The following is an 18,099-nucleotide window of genomic DNA, read 5'->3' as shown; positions in this document are numbered from 1 at the left end:
TTATGAGTCGGTGATATCACAGTTGGATGCTCCAGTAGACTTAATCGGGAACTCCATGCAGTAGACTCCACTCAGTGCTTATCGGACATTATGAGTCCGACTTCAGACTAATATACAATTACAATTTACAGCATATTAGGACTAAATTTTTCCAATGAGTGTGATATTAAACTTGGATGTTATCCGCTGTTAGATCACGTAGCCTATAGGGTCAGAAACATCAGAGCTAAACAGTTATTGCTATCAAATTCATTGGATATTACCAGTAATGTATTTGCAAGAAATCTGGCAATAAGGCTTGCTATCCTATTCACTGTTTGAAATTCAGTGGACAAAGACTGGAACGAAAATGAAAATAAAAGACAAATTCATTCGTTCAGAGTATTTCATTTTATTCACACATCAAAAGAGATTTGATAAAAATCTCATCAAAAAATCTAAGACAAAATTGCAAATTATTATGTACAACACAGCAGTGAAAATATAAACAAACTTAACAAAACTTTATATAATGGGTTACTTTTCATCTTAAACTGAATGAATTCAACTGAAGCTTATTCGCATTACACTCTAACAAAACTCAAATCTTTTTCTGTCAAATGAATGTGCTCGATCTAAACTGTTACAATCTCCAATCCAGTCAGTTAAACAGTGCATAATGTGCTAAAATATCACAGACAGGCTTATCTTAAAACGGTTTACCATCGATAAACCTTAAGTTACAAATATTCTAATCCCAAAAATTATACAATAAGCTTTAAAGTGTATTTCACTAAATTACAAGGTTTATTCAAAGATAGGCACAATTTAAAGGCAACCATGGTTTTTATGAAAATATGGCGACTTACTGTTCAAACAGTACATTGTAAACTGGTAGTAGATATGTACATAAAAATATAACCATTCAAAGCAGTTTAAGGCAACGTTCATTTAAAAAGGTGATATAAAAAAGAATGTAAAAATTTCATTAGAACATTGCTGTACGTATTATTATCACAGGTTACTTTCCTACGCGAGTATGAGACCTCAATAGAGGGTAAGCACCTACTTTATGTAGATAGGTTGTTATCATTTGGTATTGCTCGCCGTTAAAGGAATTTTGAAGAGATGATCTGAATGTCATCGAAACGTCATAATTCAGACAATCTTCTCTACATAATCAATAATAGTTTTTGACAGAAAGCAAAATATGTACAAAATATCCAGCGTACCTTAAACAAGTATCATTTAAATGCGGTTGATGATATTGAAAAGTATTTCCTAGATATGGATCTGGAATATACCGTGGTAGATTATGAATATTTTCCGTTAATTTACAGGAGCTTCATCTATTTTGTCAAACATTTTTCACACCCCTCATTTACAACTCTTTATTGAGATCATATTGAATCTTTTTCCAAAAAGTGAACATCTATATCTACCAGATTGAAATGATGTTTAATTGTTTATGATTACGTAGACACATCGATGCTCTGATTGAATGGATATGAATTCTGAGGTGGAATCGACATTTCCGTCACTCCTGGTAATGGATTAATCAGCATATGATTTGTCATTTGCGGGTAACTTAAACACGGAGGTTGACCTTTAACGATGCGTTTATGTTGTAGATTCATTTCACCGTCTGCTACAGATCGGTCGCGACATTCCGCCCAGTTGTTTAAGTAACAGCGACTGTAGTTATAGTCACCGTGCATCCTCCCTCTGAAAAAATCATTCATACACACATTTAAAATCAAAATCCCTAAGATGAATGATCTGACAATCACTGAGTTAGGGCTAAAATAAATTGATACCAATTTTTACTCATTTCTGCTGCACTTTAAAGTTGACCCAGCTGGCCTCCTATATGTACCCTGTATATTACCTTTTTAAAAATCATGATCAAGCTAATAATAACAGACCCAGCATTTATCTTGATCTTGATTACATACTGCGACGCAGTTATAAAAATGATCTGATAACAAATTTCAGTGCAGTTTACAAAAGTGACCCGGCTGATTATATGAAAAAACGTATCATTTTTTAGTCTGATCAACAAATTCAGATAACCCTAAAATCACAGGGGCTTGTCACAATTTGATAATGAATGGATGATACCAGTATCCCTGTTTAAAAAAAGAACAGGGATACTGGTATCATCCATTCATTATTAAATTGTGACAAGCCCCTGTGCCTAAAATGATTCATTTAGAACCAAACAACTTCTAGTTCTGGGTTGATGTTTGACTTCAGAGTTAGATATTTGAAAATGAAATAATTTCAACTATACAAGAGTAGAATTGATTTCTCAAATGATTTTTCCTGAAACTCAAATCTAATTCAGACTTGAAATAAAGACCACTTCAGTAATGAGATGACCAAAACTGAGTTTCAATATTGTGAACAAAAAAATGAAGCACACTCACTGACTGGCTTTCCGTACTGGACTTTCAATATCGTGTAATTTCATGGCTAACCAGGTACTGCATTCCGTGCCATGACGCCCGAGTGGAACTAAAGGTAGCTGTGGTAAGTGAATTTGTGCTATATCTTTATCAGTGTAACGTCTGCCTGTGATGCAGTGTAATATCGTACGGTCCTCCTCGGCCCGTTTACGCTCCTGATTCAACACCGGGTCAGAAAGATGATTAAGCTCCGCCTAAACCCACACAAACATAAAAATAAGTGCATCTACATTTACCAGTGAAAATAAAACAACTAGAAATTTATAAAGTGAGATTTACAAATTTCATGCAGGGCCAGGGGCATTTGTGCCGAGGCCATGTACACAATTGTTAAGATAATGTACATGAAGTTTTGAGCACTGCGCAACATATAAGTGTCAAATAATGCCCCCACCCCTATGAAAATAATTTTTTACCTTGATATGATATGGACGAACTGGACACAATCCTAATGGGTAATATTCTTCTGGTGCATAGGTATCCAAAAATACATGACCCTTCAAATAGAAAATCAATTGTCAATTAATACAAGAATAAATAGCACAAAAACAGCCTGAAAACCTTGAAGATCGAAATAAGTCGCTCAACTTTTTTTAGAATGTCTTTCTTCAAACATTCGTTAAAATTGGCAGATATGTTCACATGATCAACGATATGTGTCTTCTGTTTTCTGGGTCTTATAGGGTTAAGATCATAGGAAACTTTCTGAAAATGTCAGAGGTGTTAGAGTGGTTAGAATGACAGAATTGAACACATTCCCTCAGTGGTAATCGTTATTATTCTATGACGTTATTTTCTAGCTATGAAAGAAGAAACTAAAAGAATTCTTTACCTTTTTGTTTGTAAATTCCAGATATTCTTTATGAAGTTGTCTTTTTCGCTTATCCAGCTCTACGTAAGACGGGCCACTCATTGCACGGTTTATCTTCTTACGAATTGGTTCATGGACTTTTTCGCTATAACTCTTATGAAGAACTTCTTTTTTACGCAAGTTCAATTCATCTTTGTATTGAAGGAGTTTATCTATATCCTAAAAAAAGTTCAAGAGTTTCAAGAAAAATATTTCTGCTCTCAAGACTTATCATTACCCAGGCATATGGCTTGAGAATTGACAAAATTTACTCTTAGGGCCTACTATGTAACACTGAATATGGCACCATAAATGGCATTAATGCTGATAACAATGATTTCCATCCAATTTTAGAAGAAAGAAATTTGCACAAATATCTAAAATGTTTTGGTCTGTAGCCTTTACCTTCACAAATGAGTTTTCTACATCAAGAATTGAATTATACATTTGTTTCGTTTCCTTCGTTTCAAGATCAGCTTTTTCCTACAAAGAAATTCAATCGAATAAAATAAAACTCAAGTATAAATAGATTTTCTCTCGAGTCAAACAGTAATAATAATATGTACCTGTATCGCGGGAAGTAAAAATCTTTTCTGATGTTTCCATAATGTCCCCATAATTATTAAAACTACTAATCAGCAGTACAAGTCTCAATCGTGTCCTTATCGTTAATGACAATATTTATCAGTAAATTTCCAAATAATTGACGATTTCCCCCCTTAGAAACGTAAACAAAAGCGTTCCTATCAAAGAATTTTACTGTGTTTAAACATGAAAGTCAATATTGTAGCTAGTATCAATATATTCTACCAGTGAGGGTTGCACTTTCAATAATTTATTCCCACATTAATTTTATTGACTGGCAGTAAATGCATTGATAGACAAAGAAAGTTCCCAGCCTTGTGTGATTACAAATAAGGGGTTCATAGAGCTGCGGGAAAGACCAACAGCTCCAGGGTATCAAATTCTAACAATAACCGCGGGTTTTTAATGACAGAAAAACATCTAGAATTTAAAGAAGTTTTCAAAAAACAATCTAGGCCTAATTAATATAGCATAAATTTTGAGTCTTTGGTTCTTGATTTCTTTTTATGACATTATTGACTTGATACACTTTCATATATTGCTATTAGATGATTCCAAAGAGCAAATAACTATGAAGAGCACAACTGCTTTTGCAATGGACAGTGCTATCTTGGGGGTCGTCACAAACATTGTGACGCCCAAGATAACACTGTCTCTATCTTCTATCTATCAAATTAATTGCTCTTTAGTGATTAGAATTTCAAGTTTCATGAAACACTTAATTTCTTGACATTAAGATAAGAATAAAGATATTCAGACTAGAATTAATTGCTATTGAATCATTTGAAGTACAGTGAAGAACCTGCTTAGTCTCAAGAATGAATGATAATTTGATTTCTATTTACCTGCACTGTACGGACATTTTTAGCGCTCAACCAATCCTGAAGTTTCATCGTATGCGATATTAAACTGTTAGGATCGACTCCGTTGCTTCTGACCGATAATGAACTACTGTGACACGAGGCAGGTGTAGACCACGGTCGACGCCTCTCATTCTTACTGTTCGCTGATTGCCGTGACAAACTCTGATTGAATAATAAAGAGACATCGTTATAAAATCAATCATAACCAATGGCAACAAACAGCGTCGGGATATTATCGATGATTTACATCTCACAGAGAAACATGGATAAACACTTAACACGAATAACGCAATTAGAGGAAAACTTGAAGATTAGAAAATAACTCGAGAAATCAATCAATAATGTTGTATACCTCGCCTGCCTAACTCAGACAAACTGGGACCGCATGGGTAAAATAATTTAGGGATTTCATTTTTGAATCAAAAGATGCATTATTTGGGTGAGATTTACTGTATTCTAAATACCTGACATCATGGTTGATTACTTTATTATTGTCACAATATTGACCAAAATTTAATCTTTAATTAAGTAATAATTTAGCCAAACAAAGAGAAATGTTAGGCCTGTATATTTTTTGAGTGTTGTCATTACCTTGGCTGGTTTATCCTGCGCTAGCTCTATCGGCATAGTTGCTGCTACCTCTTCTACGTTTGTGAAATCTTTTTTCGAGACTCCAATTTCAGAATCTTTCATTTCTATTTCTGCAGCAGCAGCCGACGAATTTTTACATGATTTTTTTTCACTTTTTTCAATATCCCCGACTTTCATCATTTTGTCATCACACGATTTTTTGATAAATCAATAAATTATTTTTCTCATAATTTTTCTAATAGCGCTGAGAAATTTGATGAAGCTTCAATGCCATTCAAAGTTGATGAATTAGTTATAATAGGTGTTGAATAGGAAACTACAAATTATTTCCGCCATATTGAAACAAATATGTAACCATTGACAACATATATTTAAAATCTTCCACGGAATCGACGATTTTCGTAGAGACAGCGACAATTATAATCAGTACTCTTAATATTTCATTAGAAAATTATTGATGAAAATAGTGTCTTCTTATATGGTGATAAATGCATTCTGAAAAGACAACACAAGAATATCTGTATTTACGTTTGTTCACGTTTCGTTTCATGGGTTTTGATGCACAGCGACTCGAGTGCCGCAGTAGGAATACTGCGCTGTCGAGTTTAGTTCATTTATTCACCGCTAATCTTATACATAGGGGCAGCACCTGACAGCAATCTACAGGGTAATTTCTAAAAAGAAATACATTCCGTTGTTGCAAGTCACTCGGAGATTTAATTGCACGTTTAAGGTAAAAATTATTATACACTCAACAACTGGGATTGATAGAAATCCTTGTCTTATGTTGCACATTCGTAGGAGGGTCCTGAAAATCACAATATATTTTTGGAATTCGACTGCTTCTTCGGCCACCGGCACCCTCTCGGCCACCATGATGATGATGGCGGCTAGCCATAGATGTCCTGAATTTGGTCTGAAGTTACTATTACAACAGTGTCCGTACCCGTCATCACTTGCCAAAGGCTGATCTTACGTTTTCAAACCACATGCAGCCATCAGAAATGTAAAATCGATAATTTTGACATCTACGTCGCCCACAAGCCCTGGCGCAGTGGTTGTCTCCACCACAGTGACCTCCGTCGCTCTACGATCCTAAAATCTAAATCCTTTAGTGTACCCACCATGGTACAACAGACACTAAGGTTCTTGGTGAACCGCTATGGTACGCTCCTCCTTGCTCACGGCCACGATGGAGAACGTTTGGAAAGATTTGCGGATATTTCAACCTGCGAGATTCCTGACCTCAGACAGAAATCTCGATCGCAATAACTTCTATCCATTCGGGGCAGAACGTAAATACCCCAAGCAGTAAATATTTACTGAACTTTGAACTGTTTAGTCTCTACTATGATGAGAAGTCTGAAATTCTGCCAGTTCTCGGCATTTCCAAAACAATAAACTGACAAACTACCCGACAAAATACATTCGAAATGATCGCTTAACAAAGAAAGATGAATTCATCGCAAAATCAGCAAAATACTAAAAATATAGGCCTTCTAGGACCCAGTTCCACCAGTCTGAGTTCAATTTCACTTTAAAAGTTTTAACATAGAAAATGAACTAATTTTGACTGAAGAGTTTATTTAAACTCTTTCAAAACTGTGGAACTGGATTCCCTGTAGGCCTATATTACAGTAGTCAGTAACCTGTCTGTGGTTTAGTTTCCCGATCGGATATTTTCACAAACCACAGTTGGTATAAGCCCATCCGATTATAAAAAGCCTACCACCAATGATTAGGTAACTAACTAATATTACAGTAGACTCCTCAAATGCTATCAAGTCCCTCTTAACTGGAACAAAGATCTTAGAACCATTACAACAGATTGTGTATTATGTGAACTCATTGGTGAATCTAGGGGCATTTCCTGACAATGGAAAGAGATATAACGGTATTTCTACATTTGTAGGGCACCTGTATATAACAATGTTGTCTATGATCCATGTCTTGTGAGCGCCAACAGTGCAAAGCCAATTAGGTCGGTTTCATGAAGGACACCAAAAATTCATCCATATTTGAAAATATGATCTGCATTGATCTGCCCAGTGGAATTCAATGCATCAGTAATCCCAATAGATTTGAGTCAGGACTACGAGCAATTATTCAGATAATTGCTCGTAGGTTAGGATGAGTCTGCTGTGTTTTTTATATGTACAGTTATTACTCTCATGTCACTCTAGATTCCAGAAATGAATTCTCATGTTTGACTATTTTCATGTTGTCTATTTGTATGATTCTACATATGTAACTCACCTCCTTGTTCTTCTCACTGTTTTCACCCTCAAGCAAATGGTCTAAATGTTTTAATATGATCAGTTTTCAGTTGTTCATACTTAATCATAAAACTGGTTTGAACTCTGTGGCCATTTTGCGGTTTTGCTTTTGTATTTGTAATTATAAGAGAGGCATTAACCATTACGGGATTTAGTATTAATTCTATTGAAATAACCTGTTTACCTGGTCAACCAAGTGGCTATATACCGACTGAGGCCTTCCATGGGATCAATTACCTTCTCCTAGATGCTTGAAAACTATTACGTGATTTCAATATTTAACAGTTGCTGATTACTAGATACATGAAATACTAAAATCTATACTAAAAATGTTTTGTGGCACGATGGTAATTTTGGAGATGATTTGTGGAGCTCTAATTACAGTGTATTTCACTCTTGAAGGGTTAATGGATAAAGCCCATAGTTTTCCTCACTTAATGGCAATGTGTAATCAATAAGATTTCAAACAGTATCTGGTCAGTATGCCACCGATACAGAACTATGTTGATATTTTTTGCGATTATCGTATGTAGATATTGAACTATCGGAGAGCTACGTAGCCTATTATTACGTAATGGCTGATCTTGTGTTTAAGAATAACCCGAAATTCCAATGTCAGGGAATTCCTGTAAGTATTTGCACGCTGTAGAATTGGATCCTGATTATTTTTAGGTTAAAACTTTTTTTTAATGAGGTTTAATGACTGATTGATGACTGGACCCCAGCGTCATAAAAAAGTCGATTTCAAATTTTTAGGGCTTGAAAAAGTAGTTAATTTCAAATTACTTCATCTTTTAAACAACTATGGTCAAACTCACTTATGTCATATTTTGATAAATCATCGACTAATGCTGGTCGTAGGGCAATATATTGAACGTCTACGGTTGACTGGAATAATACTTTATGAGAGGATTGATTGAGGTTATTCATAGGAAACATAATTGTCCGTTGAATTAAAAAACTCAGGTTGCAGTCTCTGTTGATGTCGGATATGCGTATAACGACATGAGCCAGTTACTATGACAACGCGGATGCTGTTGATGTGAAGTGCGGAAAACAGTTTTGTATGATCTAATCACAGGAAGTAGCAATTCCTGTATCCATTTAGAAAATATAGCAATCCGTGTTCATTACACGCGGTTGAATTTAATGTAAAAATGTTGATAAAGATGGTAGAAATAAACAACACTAAATTGAAAACAAATAGGGTGGAAATAGCACGTTTTCATCCGGTTCACAGAAAAAATCTTTTTGAAATGCCAGATCAACCAGAACATGGAACTACAGTGAAATCTTGATATATTTGATCAACCAGAACATGGAACTGCAGTGAAATCTCGATATATTTGATAACAATCATTCAGATTTAATTATTCCAGAATTTTGACACAAATTCTACTTCTTCTAGTTATAAACCATAATTAACGGAATTATCTAGTCTTCTGGGCTCAGTTCCACACTTAAAAGTTGTTTTTAGAGAATTAGAATTAGTTCATTTCCAATGTTCTAACCCTAGAATCAAATTTTAGCCGCAAACTGTAAAACTGGGTCTTGAGAAGTACGTTTTTAAGTATGGTTCAGTGTTTTATATAAAAGGCAGTTTATTGCGGTTGGATAATTTTTTCATACGAACCTATTGACACTATTGACAAAATTGACAATATTGCAGATTTTTTAAAAGTGAATTCTCAAAGCTTTCATTCATTGATTATCACACACACACACATTCTACAGACAATAAAAGCACTTTCCTTTTTCTTCCTATAACATGCATATTCATATATAGAGATATTGTTTGATGTGAGTTTTATTTTTGTCACTGAACCGACGACTGTTAGATATTATTGAGCAGCTCAACTGAAAGCAAAATGTCGAAATTGAGACACGTTCGCAATTGGCATATACCAGTGTCTTATTTTCATACGGAGTATCCTGATAGTGTTAATGTTCATGTATGTGTCACTTTTTTAATCAGGATATTATAACAGTGCCAACCTCTTGAAATGAACTTCAGGAGACCAGAAAATATGTTTGTTTTAGCATGGACTCTAAAAAGATTTGTTTTAGAGTCCATGGTTATATCTGTATAGAACCTTGTTAAAATGAACGTCAGGGCACCAGATATTGTTCATTCGTTATAACTAATAGTTTGTAATATCCAGCATGAAATTATAGTGGAACTGTATTAATCAGGATTACTGATAACAGTGTTACCGTGTTACTTCTAAATTCAGGGGATCTGTCAGTTATAACCGATGGTTTGTTCATCCAATATAAAATTAATTCAGTTTTCTCAAACTGGCTGAAATTGTCAGTTTGTTTTATCAAAGTTTGTTATGACGAGGTTCCAGTGTTTGTGTGGGTTTTCTGCTCGTTACTATGGTTTCTGATTATAAGTAGCTGATAATTGACTTGTATTTATTTTTTAGGATAGCGTAAAAATGAACCAACTCCAGAGTTTAATTCACGATGCACTGATCGGTACGGACAATGTTCAGAACTGCGCAATAATTCGACGTAAGGAAGCGGTATTAAAAGCGAGTTCAGTTGGTTTCAATGTAAGCTATTATACAATTTAAATCCATTACATACAAATATCAAAGATTAATAACAAATTTTGTTGAACAAGAATTAAAATCACAAATTTAAAAGACACGACATGATCATTGTGAATCTTTTAGATTTGTATATAGCAAGTTTTAATATTATTATTCGAGTAAGCTGTACTTTTAATGGTACAAATTCTATAAAAAAAATTTTCATTTCAGCTTTATGAAGAACAGATACAGATGTTCATAGAAGCATTTAAAAATACCCCACAAATCCGTGAAGAAGGAATGTATTATGAAGATAAACAATATGAATGTGTTCGAGCTGATAGCAGTTCAATATACCTTAAACACGTAAGTGGTGCCCCTTAATAATTGAAATTAGAAAAAAAAATTGAATTTCTTAATTCACCTTGTGCTTATTTATTATAGGAACAACAAGGTATCGTATTGGTCAAAACTGGAACGTTGGTTATTGTGTCAACGTATTCTGAAAGTATGAAACCTAGTATATGTGTGGAAGCCACAGAAAAATTAGGTATAAATAAAGCTTTTAGTCTCCTAATGAATTACTGACGTTATCTCATCAGGTGATAATGTATGTTTTACTATTTATAGGTGATTATTTTAGACAAAAGGATAAATAGAAGACAACATTTGATTCGATTCCGTCCTGAGCTGAGAAAACTCGATTTTAAAACTGTTTCTACAATAAATTATTTGTATTTTGTTATATTTTTAAAATGATAATAATAATTGATTTATTTTGATAAGAATTTGTGGTTTTGTGTTGTTTTCTGGTCCATATGAGAAGCGGGTCATCATTCCTACTGTGGCAGGCGAGTAAGAAATTAGTTCACACAATTACCGTCTACGTTATGTATAGAGGCAGCACTTGACGGTTAAGATTTGGCGCGAGTGATTACTGTACGGTGCTTCCCCCACGTCAGTAGTTGTGTTGGGCGAGGTTACAGTGGTGATTTATCGCGATTAATTAGCTGTCTGTGAGGTAGTTTCAGTCCATTCAGAGAGAAGTTTAATACTGTTAGTAAAATGGCAGATAACGGAGCAACAGATGAAACTGGAGAAGCTAATAATCCTAACACAGTTTTTCTATATATTAGGGTAAGTATTATTATTAAATCAGTTAGTATTAATTTCCAACCAGCAGAACCTGTTCCACATCATATTCATAAACTAAGTCTTTACCTGTCAGCACTGGCAAAATTCGGTTTTCGTATCTAGTCGACAAGTGGTCGGAACTAATAACCGAATCCGCTTTATTTTCGAACTATTTCCGCAATATAGTTCCGACTAACGGACATTCGGTTTCATTTAGTTCGACTAGGTGACTAACTCAGATAACCGGAAGGTGGCCAGTAATAAGTAGGGTCACTTCTGTTTCGTGAAATAGTAAAAAGTAAAAGTTTATGTTAAAAGTTGATGTTCAGGCTCCAATGAATCGTAATGACTGAATGTAGTTCGTACATGGATAAGAAAAGAAGAGGGGTCCCAAAATTTAATTTTGGCTCGAAGTTAGTTTATCGTTCAAGAAATTATCTGGATTTTTCTTACATTTTTTGGTATTTCAAATTTCAACGTCTACAACACTTAAAACTAAACTGATTTAAACTTTCTTCGTGTAACTGATTGTTTATATTTTAGTACTCATTGTTTTACACTTTTTATTGAAGACTCAATGAAATTGTTAACTTGGGCTGGGCCAAAAATTGGTTGTCAATAGTCTAGAGCTAGTGGAACAATCCTTTTTAAAAAGTAATAAAAAAATCACTTAAAAGTCTCTCCGATACTTGAGTTATAAGTAGGTTATGTATATTAACTCTTTAAGTTGTAACTGTTTACAATGGTAAACAAACATAATGTTGTCTTGGTTTGAAATATTTTTTGCCTTTTCGCATTAAAAATACCTTTCACAGACGTTTATAATCAATAATAGGCCTGATACATGTAATGATTTAAATGGAATTTATCTGATTTGATAAAAGCATTTATGGTCAAATACTGATAATTTCTGTGCAAATATTAATGAGATATACATATATATATATATATATATATATATATATATATATATATATATATATATATATATATATATATATATATATATATAAAACTGTCATGAATATCCTTGTGCGAATGTAGGTTTAGAAAAAATAATTGACCTACATTCTGCGGAGGTTCACGCTCAGCTTTTGTTTTAATCTTTTTCATTCTTCTCAGTACGTTTTGTCGGTATTTCAGAAAAGAATTTTATGCGTTTATTTCCTTACGGCTTTGTGAGATTGTTTCAAACTTTTCATTGATGCCAACCCAGATTTCATTAGAAGAATTTCACGAAATTTCGGACGCCCCTATTAATCATTTAAGTAAAGAGGCATCTTGAATACGATATTTGGGTCATTAAAACCTGTTTTTACCTCATAGAACATTTTTGGCGCGCACAAATCTGTTGGTCGGTCGGTTGTACAAGTGGGATTGAATAACTACACACCCATACAATAACATAGAACATACTACGAGATATGACACAGCTGTATGATTGTGTCATTTCTATATCATTAGTCATATTTCATTACATTCCTCTAAATTTGCTCGTACTGAACAAACTTTTGCAGAAATTGTTTCTGTGAATTTTTTTGGAAAAGAAAATCTTGTGTACATTTTCTCGAGACAAACATAATCAAAAGAGGAAATTCAAGCTATCGTAATAGATTAGTTGAACGCGATAGAGAAATCTTAATGAAGCTTTGAAATCGATTTACCAGCTCTTCGATCGTTTTCTTGTTTCTGTTTCAGGCGTCTTTAATTGATAAAAAAAGTAAAGGTTCCTGTCCGACGAGTCATCAGTGGTTTCTAGCGGCTTACGTTTTACATCAGAATCATTATTTCAATCTGACAGTGAAAACCGTAACTCCCGGAAACCCCCCTGAAGACTATCAAGCTCTAACCGGTAGAAAAAAACTACCGATTATTAAAGTGGAAAGCGGTCCGAATGGCGAACAGGATTTGGAAGTCGATGATCTCGAAAACTTTCTCGATATTTGGAAATGTGAACAGATGGCGGTAGCGAAATATTCAGCCGGGGAATCTGAGGCAGAACTGGTCATAGCAAATATGTACAGAGTAAGTTTTATTACGGTTTTATAAAGTACAGAGTGAATTGAAGAAATCTTTCGTCAGTGCCTTAAATAGTGCTGTGAATTTTCATGCAAGGCCTTGATAATGAAGAGAGAAGCAAACTATGGAGGGGACAGTCAAAACCTTCATAAAGTATTCAATTCCTCCAGTATGTCGCGGATACTATGAAAACAAGGCTTTTAGAAAATCATCTTTATCGAGGACCTCATAATTTAGCTTCTTGCACATTTTGGCAGAATAATCTCATAATCTCACCGGCGTTCTGAAAAAAAAAATGGGGACAATTTTGTTATCAGAATCGTGTGTTTAATGAATATTCGACGAGATAAGTAAGGAAAGTAGCGGTAGTTGAATTTTGATCAGCTGTTGATCCATTACGAACCCTTTCTATAATGACCAGTGCTGTGTACATATGTATACATCCATTATTCAAAATTGTCAATACCTCAATTAGGTTCTACTAATATACATTCAGAATTCTTTTAATTTATTCACGTAAAAGCTATTTGCATACGTTTCAGGTTATTGCACGCACCTATTTTATGCTAGAATAGAAATTACGTAAATTGAATTAAATTCTTTGTCGAAATACATGCGTTGAGAATGTATAGCTATTTAAAAATACTGACATGTGAAATATATCAGCTGCGTCGCTGCTGTACTCACTCGCGCGCAGTATGATATACAGCTGTATGTGTTCAAATATTGATTGAATTTATCTGAGAACCGAATACCACATTTACCAACATGTCAATAATAAGGACTGCTGAATAGATAACATTATCCTATCTCATTTGATCACGTTTGAAATCAGAAATCCTGTCAAATAACAGTCAGTAGACCTGTTCACTTGAATCAGATCTCATTGGAACGATGTCATGAATTTTCTAGCCAGTAAACGATTCCCTGTAGCAAGAGCTGAATCCACGGTTAAAGTTAGACAGAATCGGAAGAAAATTAAGGGTACTTTTGTGAAATATGGGCGATTTTTGTATCCATGAAAATTTTTAGGACTATTTTATGGCATAGAGGCTTCAAGAGAATATGAACAGGTGGTAAAATGCGCTGGCAAAAATGTGGTCGTCGGTGATATTTTTCATGGGGCACTTGAAATTCAAGACCGTATTGGACAATATGGGTAAAACAGCCTTGATGCACATTTCAGAATGTCCTCATTGCATGAATCAGAGTAGAACAGTTTAAGAAGTCGTCTGAGCCAATCATAGTGTACTGTATAAATGACTTTGTGATGAATTTATTTTCAGAATTTGAATGCATTTTTGCTGGATCAAACATCCAACCCGAGTTTACTGTTAGCGTCACTGGAGAAATTGAACACGTATCTATCGCGAACATCTCATACAAAGTTTTTACTGAACGATGACCTCAGTTACGCAGATTGTCAACTTATTCCTAAACTGCATCACCTAGTTATATCAGCTAAAGTGAGTCGAAAATAGAACATATATTACTAACTACTGCTGCTAATCGAGTCATGTGGAAATTTTAACTGAATAACTACCATGAAAATATTACAGTAAATATGGATTTTATCTTTTAAATATGGGGCAATTATTTGAAGGGAGAAAAAAATTTAATTTGTTTTTTTATCAACACCCTCAACCCGCTAAGTGCCACACAGGGCATTATAAGCGGGTTCGATGTTTCTTGTCTTGAAACTCTTGTCGACACCAGGGTTTGAACCCATAAACCCTGGATTGACGAGACCAGTGACCGGTGGCTTAAACCACTCGGCTACTGCGCCTCTCAAAATTTAAATTTTTTCCCTTTAAAACTCCTTATATTCAGGAATGACTGATTTTTAGGGACCTCGTCTATGTGTTTTATGAATGGAACCTTGCTTAAGTTGTTTGTTCTGTCTGCGTTAGAAGAATGTAGAATTGAATTGTCTCTCTCTATTTCAGGCGTATAAAGATTTCGAGATTCCGTCGACGATGGAACACGTGTGGAAATATCTCGCAGAAGTTTATAAAACGGTCGCGTTCCAGAAATCGTGTCCGTCCGACGAAGATATCATCGCGCATTATGAGAAAAAAGCGAAAACTTCTAAAAAAGATTTACCGAATCCTTACGTGTGTAAAGAGTTCACGTACACGTGGGAAATCCCCGAAAATATCATCAACGGTTCGTAATTATCAACGCGTTGATTAATGATTAATGTCTTAATTGATTTTTCTGTCAGTGATAAACATTTCGATTGACAGTATATGATGTATATGTGCATTGTAAAAATGTGGGATACTTGTCAATAGTTTGTTATGAAATACAGTCGACTCAGTTCCATAGTTCTCACAGTTAGAACTCAAACCTTCGGTATAAATAATAAACAGCAGGGTTTGTAGCGAGTCTCGGCAAATTCTGAAAAGTGACTTTGGGAAAATTAAGCACAGGCCTCGGCTGAATACACCATTCATTGTTACGGGTTCCCTACAACTAATCAATAGTTTAATTTCATTGGATGAGTTGATGGTGGTTTAAGGGCTTAAATAGACGTTCAAATCCTCGTCTCTCAAAAATAAGGGACGAAAATTATTCTTAAATGTGCATTTTCGCCCTGTACGTTGTTTGGGAATAATAGCTTTAGACTAGCATAGGCCCTGATAGGATGAAATCCCAAAAGTCTGAATTCCAGGTTTATTGCAAAATTTATCAAATTCCCTGAGTTTTCCAGGTTTTCAATGCCAGTAGCCACCCTGAACCTGAACTGTGGTACTGAATCCAGATTGGGGTACTAACATAAATAAATTTGTAAAATGAAATCAAAATAGGTGCTTTTTCTGGTGATTTTTGATTTCTTCAGTGTAAAACACATCTAAAAAAAATTGTCAACAGATGAATTTATTCAGCTATAGAAAATAATGAGATCGAATTTTTTGATATTTCTATACAAGAATTGAATGTACCCCATTATTAAAGATGTCATCATCATTTTGCCATTTCATTGTTTTCTGCCATAGTCGGGTTTCATCAATTCCGGCATTGATATCAAAATATTGGTACATATTTCTATTAGATTAGTTTGTATAGTAGTTAAGAGTAATGTTTTAATGAGTATGGATTGTCCATTTAAGTTAAAGATAGTCAATTGTCGACTTTAAGGACAGAACTGTACAGTGGTTAGGTCACAACAATTTACTCTACATGTGAACATCTTTTTTGTAATTGTTAAAATCATTATTAAGCGGGCGTGACGTAACCTAGACAACAATCAAATAAATTAGTATAGTGATTTAGCGGCTATTGAAAGATATAATAAAGAGGTACTTAGTTCAGAGATTAATGGATAATGAAGCATAATTCATTGAATTAATCCACTAATGGCATCATTAGAATTAATCAAATTGTTTAAAATTAAAAAACAGTAGGCATAATTTATCGTGTGCCAAATATTGTTTAGCTTTTATTTCTTGGCCTGAATGAAATTATTCCTAATTTGCTGCATTTCAAGACATCAAATCGTTGTACAGAGACAGTGATTAGTACGGGCACAGAGGCGCCACCTCCCTGACCATGTTCATAATACGGTTTATCATGATGAAGTGTTTGGACGTATTTTGTTATACCGTGTCAATAATATGTGTTTTCTAAACTTATTGTTATATCGAATCATTGTTAAAAAGTCTTTTGAAATGTTCTACAATGTTAACCACTGTGACCATTATTAAAGAGAATAGTGCTACATCTCTCTTTCAGAAAAATATTCTTTTAATTAATTATTGTTTATGTATTATTACTGACTTTACTTAAATTAACCAAGTATTCAGATTTTCACTGTTACAAAGTAAGAATATCCATCCATTACGCCACATTTTAACGAAGAGAATTTTGTCATCGTTTTTTGGATGTTTTCGCTGATCATGAAATATCCCTCCATACACTATTGAGAAATCACATTTTTATGCAATTTCTGGAAAATGAATACCTGGTTTTCTAAAACAAATAGTTTCTATTACTACATAGATAATGATATTAGTATTTTCTATACTTTACATGTAGCCAGTTCATTCCACAGTTGAACTATGGACCATTGAATATTTAAATTTTATATATATGTACATGTCATCTGAATGTATTTAGCGTATGAAGTGTATTGTATTCAGCTCTATTCATTCTCAAACTGTTATATTATATTTCATTGTCAAAATACATACTACACTTGATTGTATTATTTGAAATCGTGTTGTTTTCGTTCACTAAATTTCTTCGATGGTGGAGTAAATTTGAGAGAAACAGCAGGACGGACAACGACCCAGTAATGAATTGTATTCATTGATTGAAATATTTACTACTATTTCGGCCCAAATAGTGATATTTCAATGAATATAAACCAACCGCTCGCTGATATTGGCATGTTCAAAAAGACTTCTGAATCTGTAGGGATTGAGAGTGAGTGGGGATTGCGACTGCTATACTGGGGGAGTGGGGATAGACCGCTATTGTGGGAGTACTGAGTGGGGATAGACTGCCTGTTTACTGTGTGGGAGTGAGTGGAGACTCGGTGAGCGCTATTCTGGTGTTAATCAAAATCAGTAGTAGTGGGGATTGCGACTGCTATACTGTGGGTTTTACGATAATCCGTTTTTGTCAATATAATAACAGCGTATTTTGATATAAGTTCCCTTTAATTATTTCAATGCCAACTCGGTCCGGCCCCGTCAGCGGGGTCGATATGGGATTATGGAAACGCTGTGGCACGTGAGTATAGTGGTGTTGGGGTTTGTATCAGGCAAGCGAGTACTGGGTGGCGCTACAGGC

General features: G+C 34.5%; 3 protein-coding genes across 6 annotated transcripts; 2 read left to right on the top strand and 1 right to left on the bottom strand.

Moving 5' to 3' along the window:
* Positions 1–483: 483 nt before the first annotated feature.
* Positions 484–6,034, bottom strand: LOC141906560 (protein FAM228B-like). Of its 2 annotated transcripts, XM_074795898.1 has the most exons (8): positions 5,337–6,034; positions 4,728–4,907; positions 3,703–3,780; positions 3,280–3,477; positions 3,036–3,152; positions 2,864–2,944; positions 2,409–2,641; positions 484–1,704 (listed from the first exon to the last, which is right to left on the bottom strand). In XM_074795898.1, the coding sequence occupies exons 1-8, from the start codon at positions 5,514–5,516 to the stop codon at positions 1,452–1,454; spliced, it is 1,320 nt and encodes a 439-aa protein (XP_074651999.1). In that variant the 5' UTR covers positions 5,517–6,034; the 3' UTR covers positions 484–1,451. The 2 variants fall into 2 exon arrangements, with proteins under 2 accessions (XP_074651999.1, XP_074652000.1); XM_074795899.1 differs by lacking the exon at positions 3,036–3,152.
* Positions 6,010–10,937, top strand: LOC141906586 (profilin-4-like). 3 transcript variants are annotated; one of them, XM_074795902.1, is made up of 5 exons: positions 6,010–6,069; positions 10,042–10,170; positions 10,381–10,515; positions 10,594–10,699; positions 10,780–10,937. In XM_074795902.1, the coding sequence occupies exons 2-5, from the start codon at positions 10,054–10,056 to the stop codon at positions 10,806–10,808; spliced, it is 387 nt and encodes a 128-aa protein (XP_074652003.1). In that variant the 5' UTR covers positions 6,010–6,069; positions 10,042–10,053; the 3' UTR covers positions 10,809–10,937. The 3 variants fall into 3 exon arrangements, with proteins under 3 accessions (XP_074652003.1, XP_074652004.1, XP_074652001.1); XM_074795903.1 differs by lacking the exon at positions 6,010–6,069 and adding an exon at positions 6,971–7,078; XM_074795900.1 differs by lacking the exon at positions 6,010–6,069 and adding an exon at positions 8,099–8,240.
* A 178-nt stretch (positions 10,938–11,115) lies between these two features.
* LOC141914765 (chloride intracellular channel Clic-like) lies at positions 11,116–17,478 on the top strand. The gene is made up of 4 exons (XM_074806057.1): positions 11,116–11,286; positions 12,982–13,308; positions 14,589–14,768; positions 15,249–17,478. The coding sequence occupies exons 1-4, from the start codon at positions 11,215–11,217 to the stop codon at positions 15,474–15,476; spliced, it is 807 nt and encodes a 268-aa protein (XP_074662158.1). The 5' UTR covers positions 11,116–11,214; the 3' UTR covers positions 15,477–17,478.
* The last annotated feature ends 621 nt before the right edge of the window (positions 17,479–18,099 follow it).

The sequence above is a fragment of the Tubulanus polymorphus genome, chromosome 1 (genome assembly GCF_964204645.1).
Source record: "Tubulanus polymorphus chromosome 1, tnTubPoly1.2, whole genome shotgun sequence".
In the NCBI taxonomy this organism is placed as follows: Eukaryota; Metazoa; Nemertea; class Palaeonemertea; order Tubulaniformes; family Tubulanidae; genus Tubulanus; species Tubulanus polymorphus.
The sequence above is the reverse complement of the archived record's forward strand: the minus strand, read 5'-3'. Positions and strand labels throughout refer to the sequence as shown.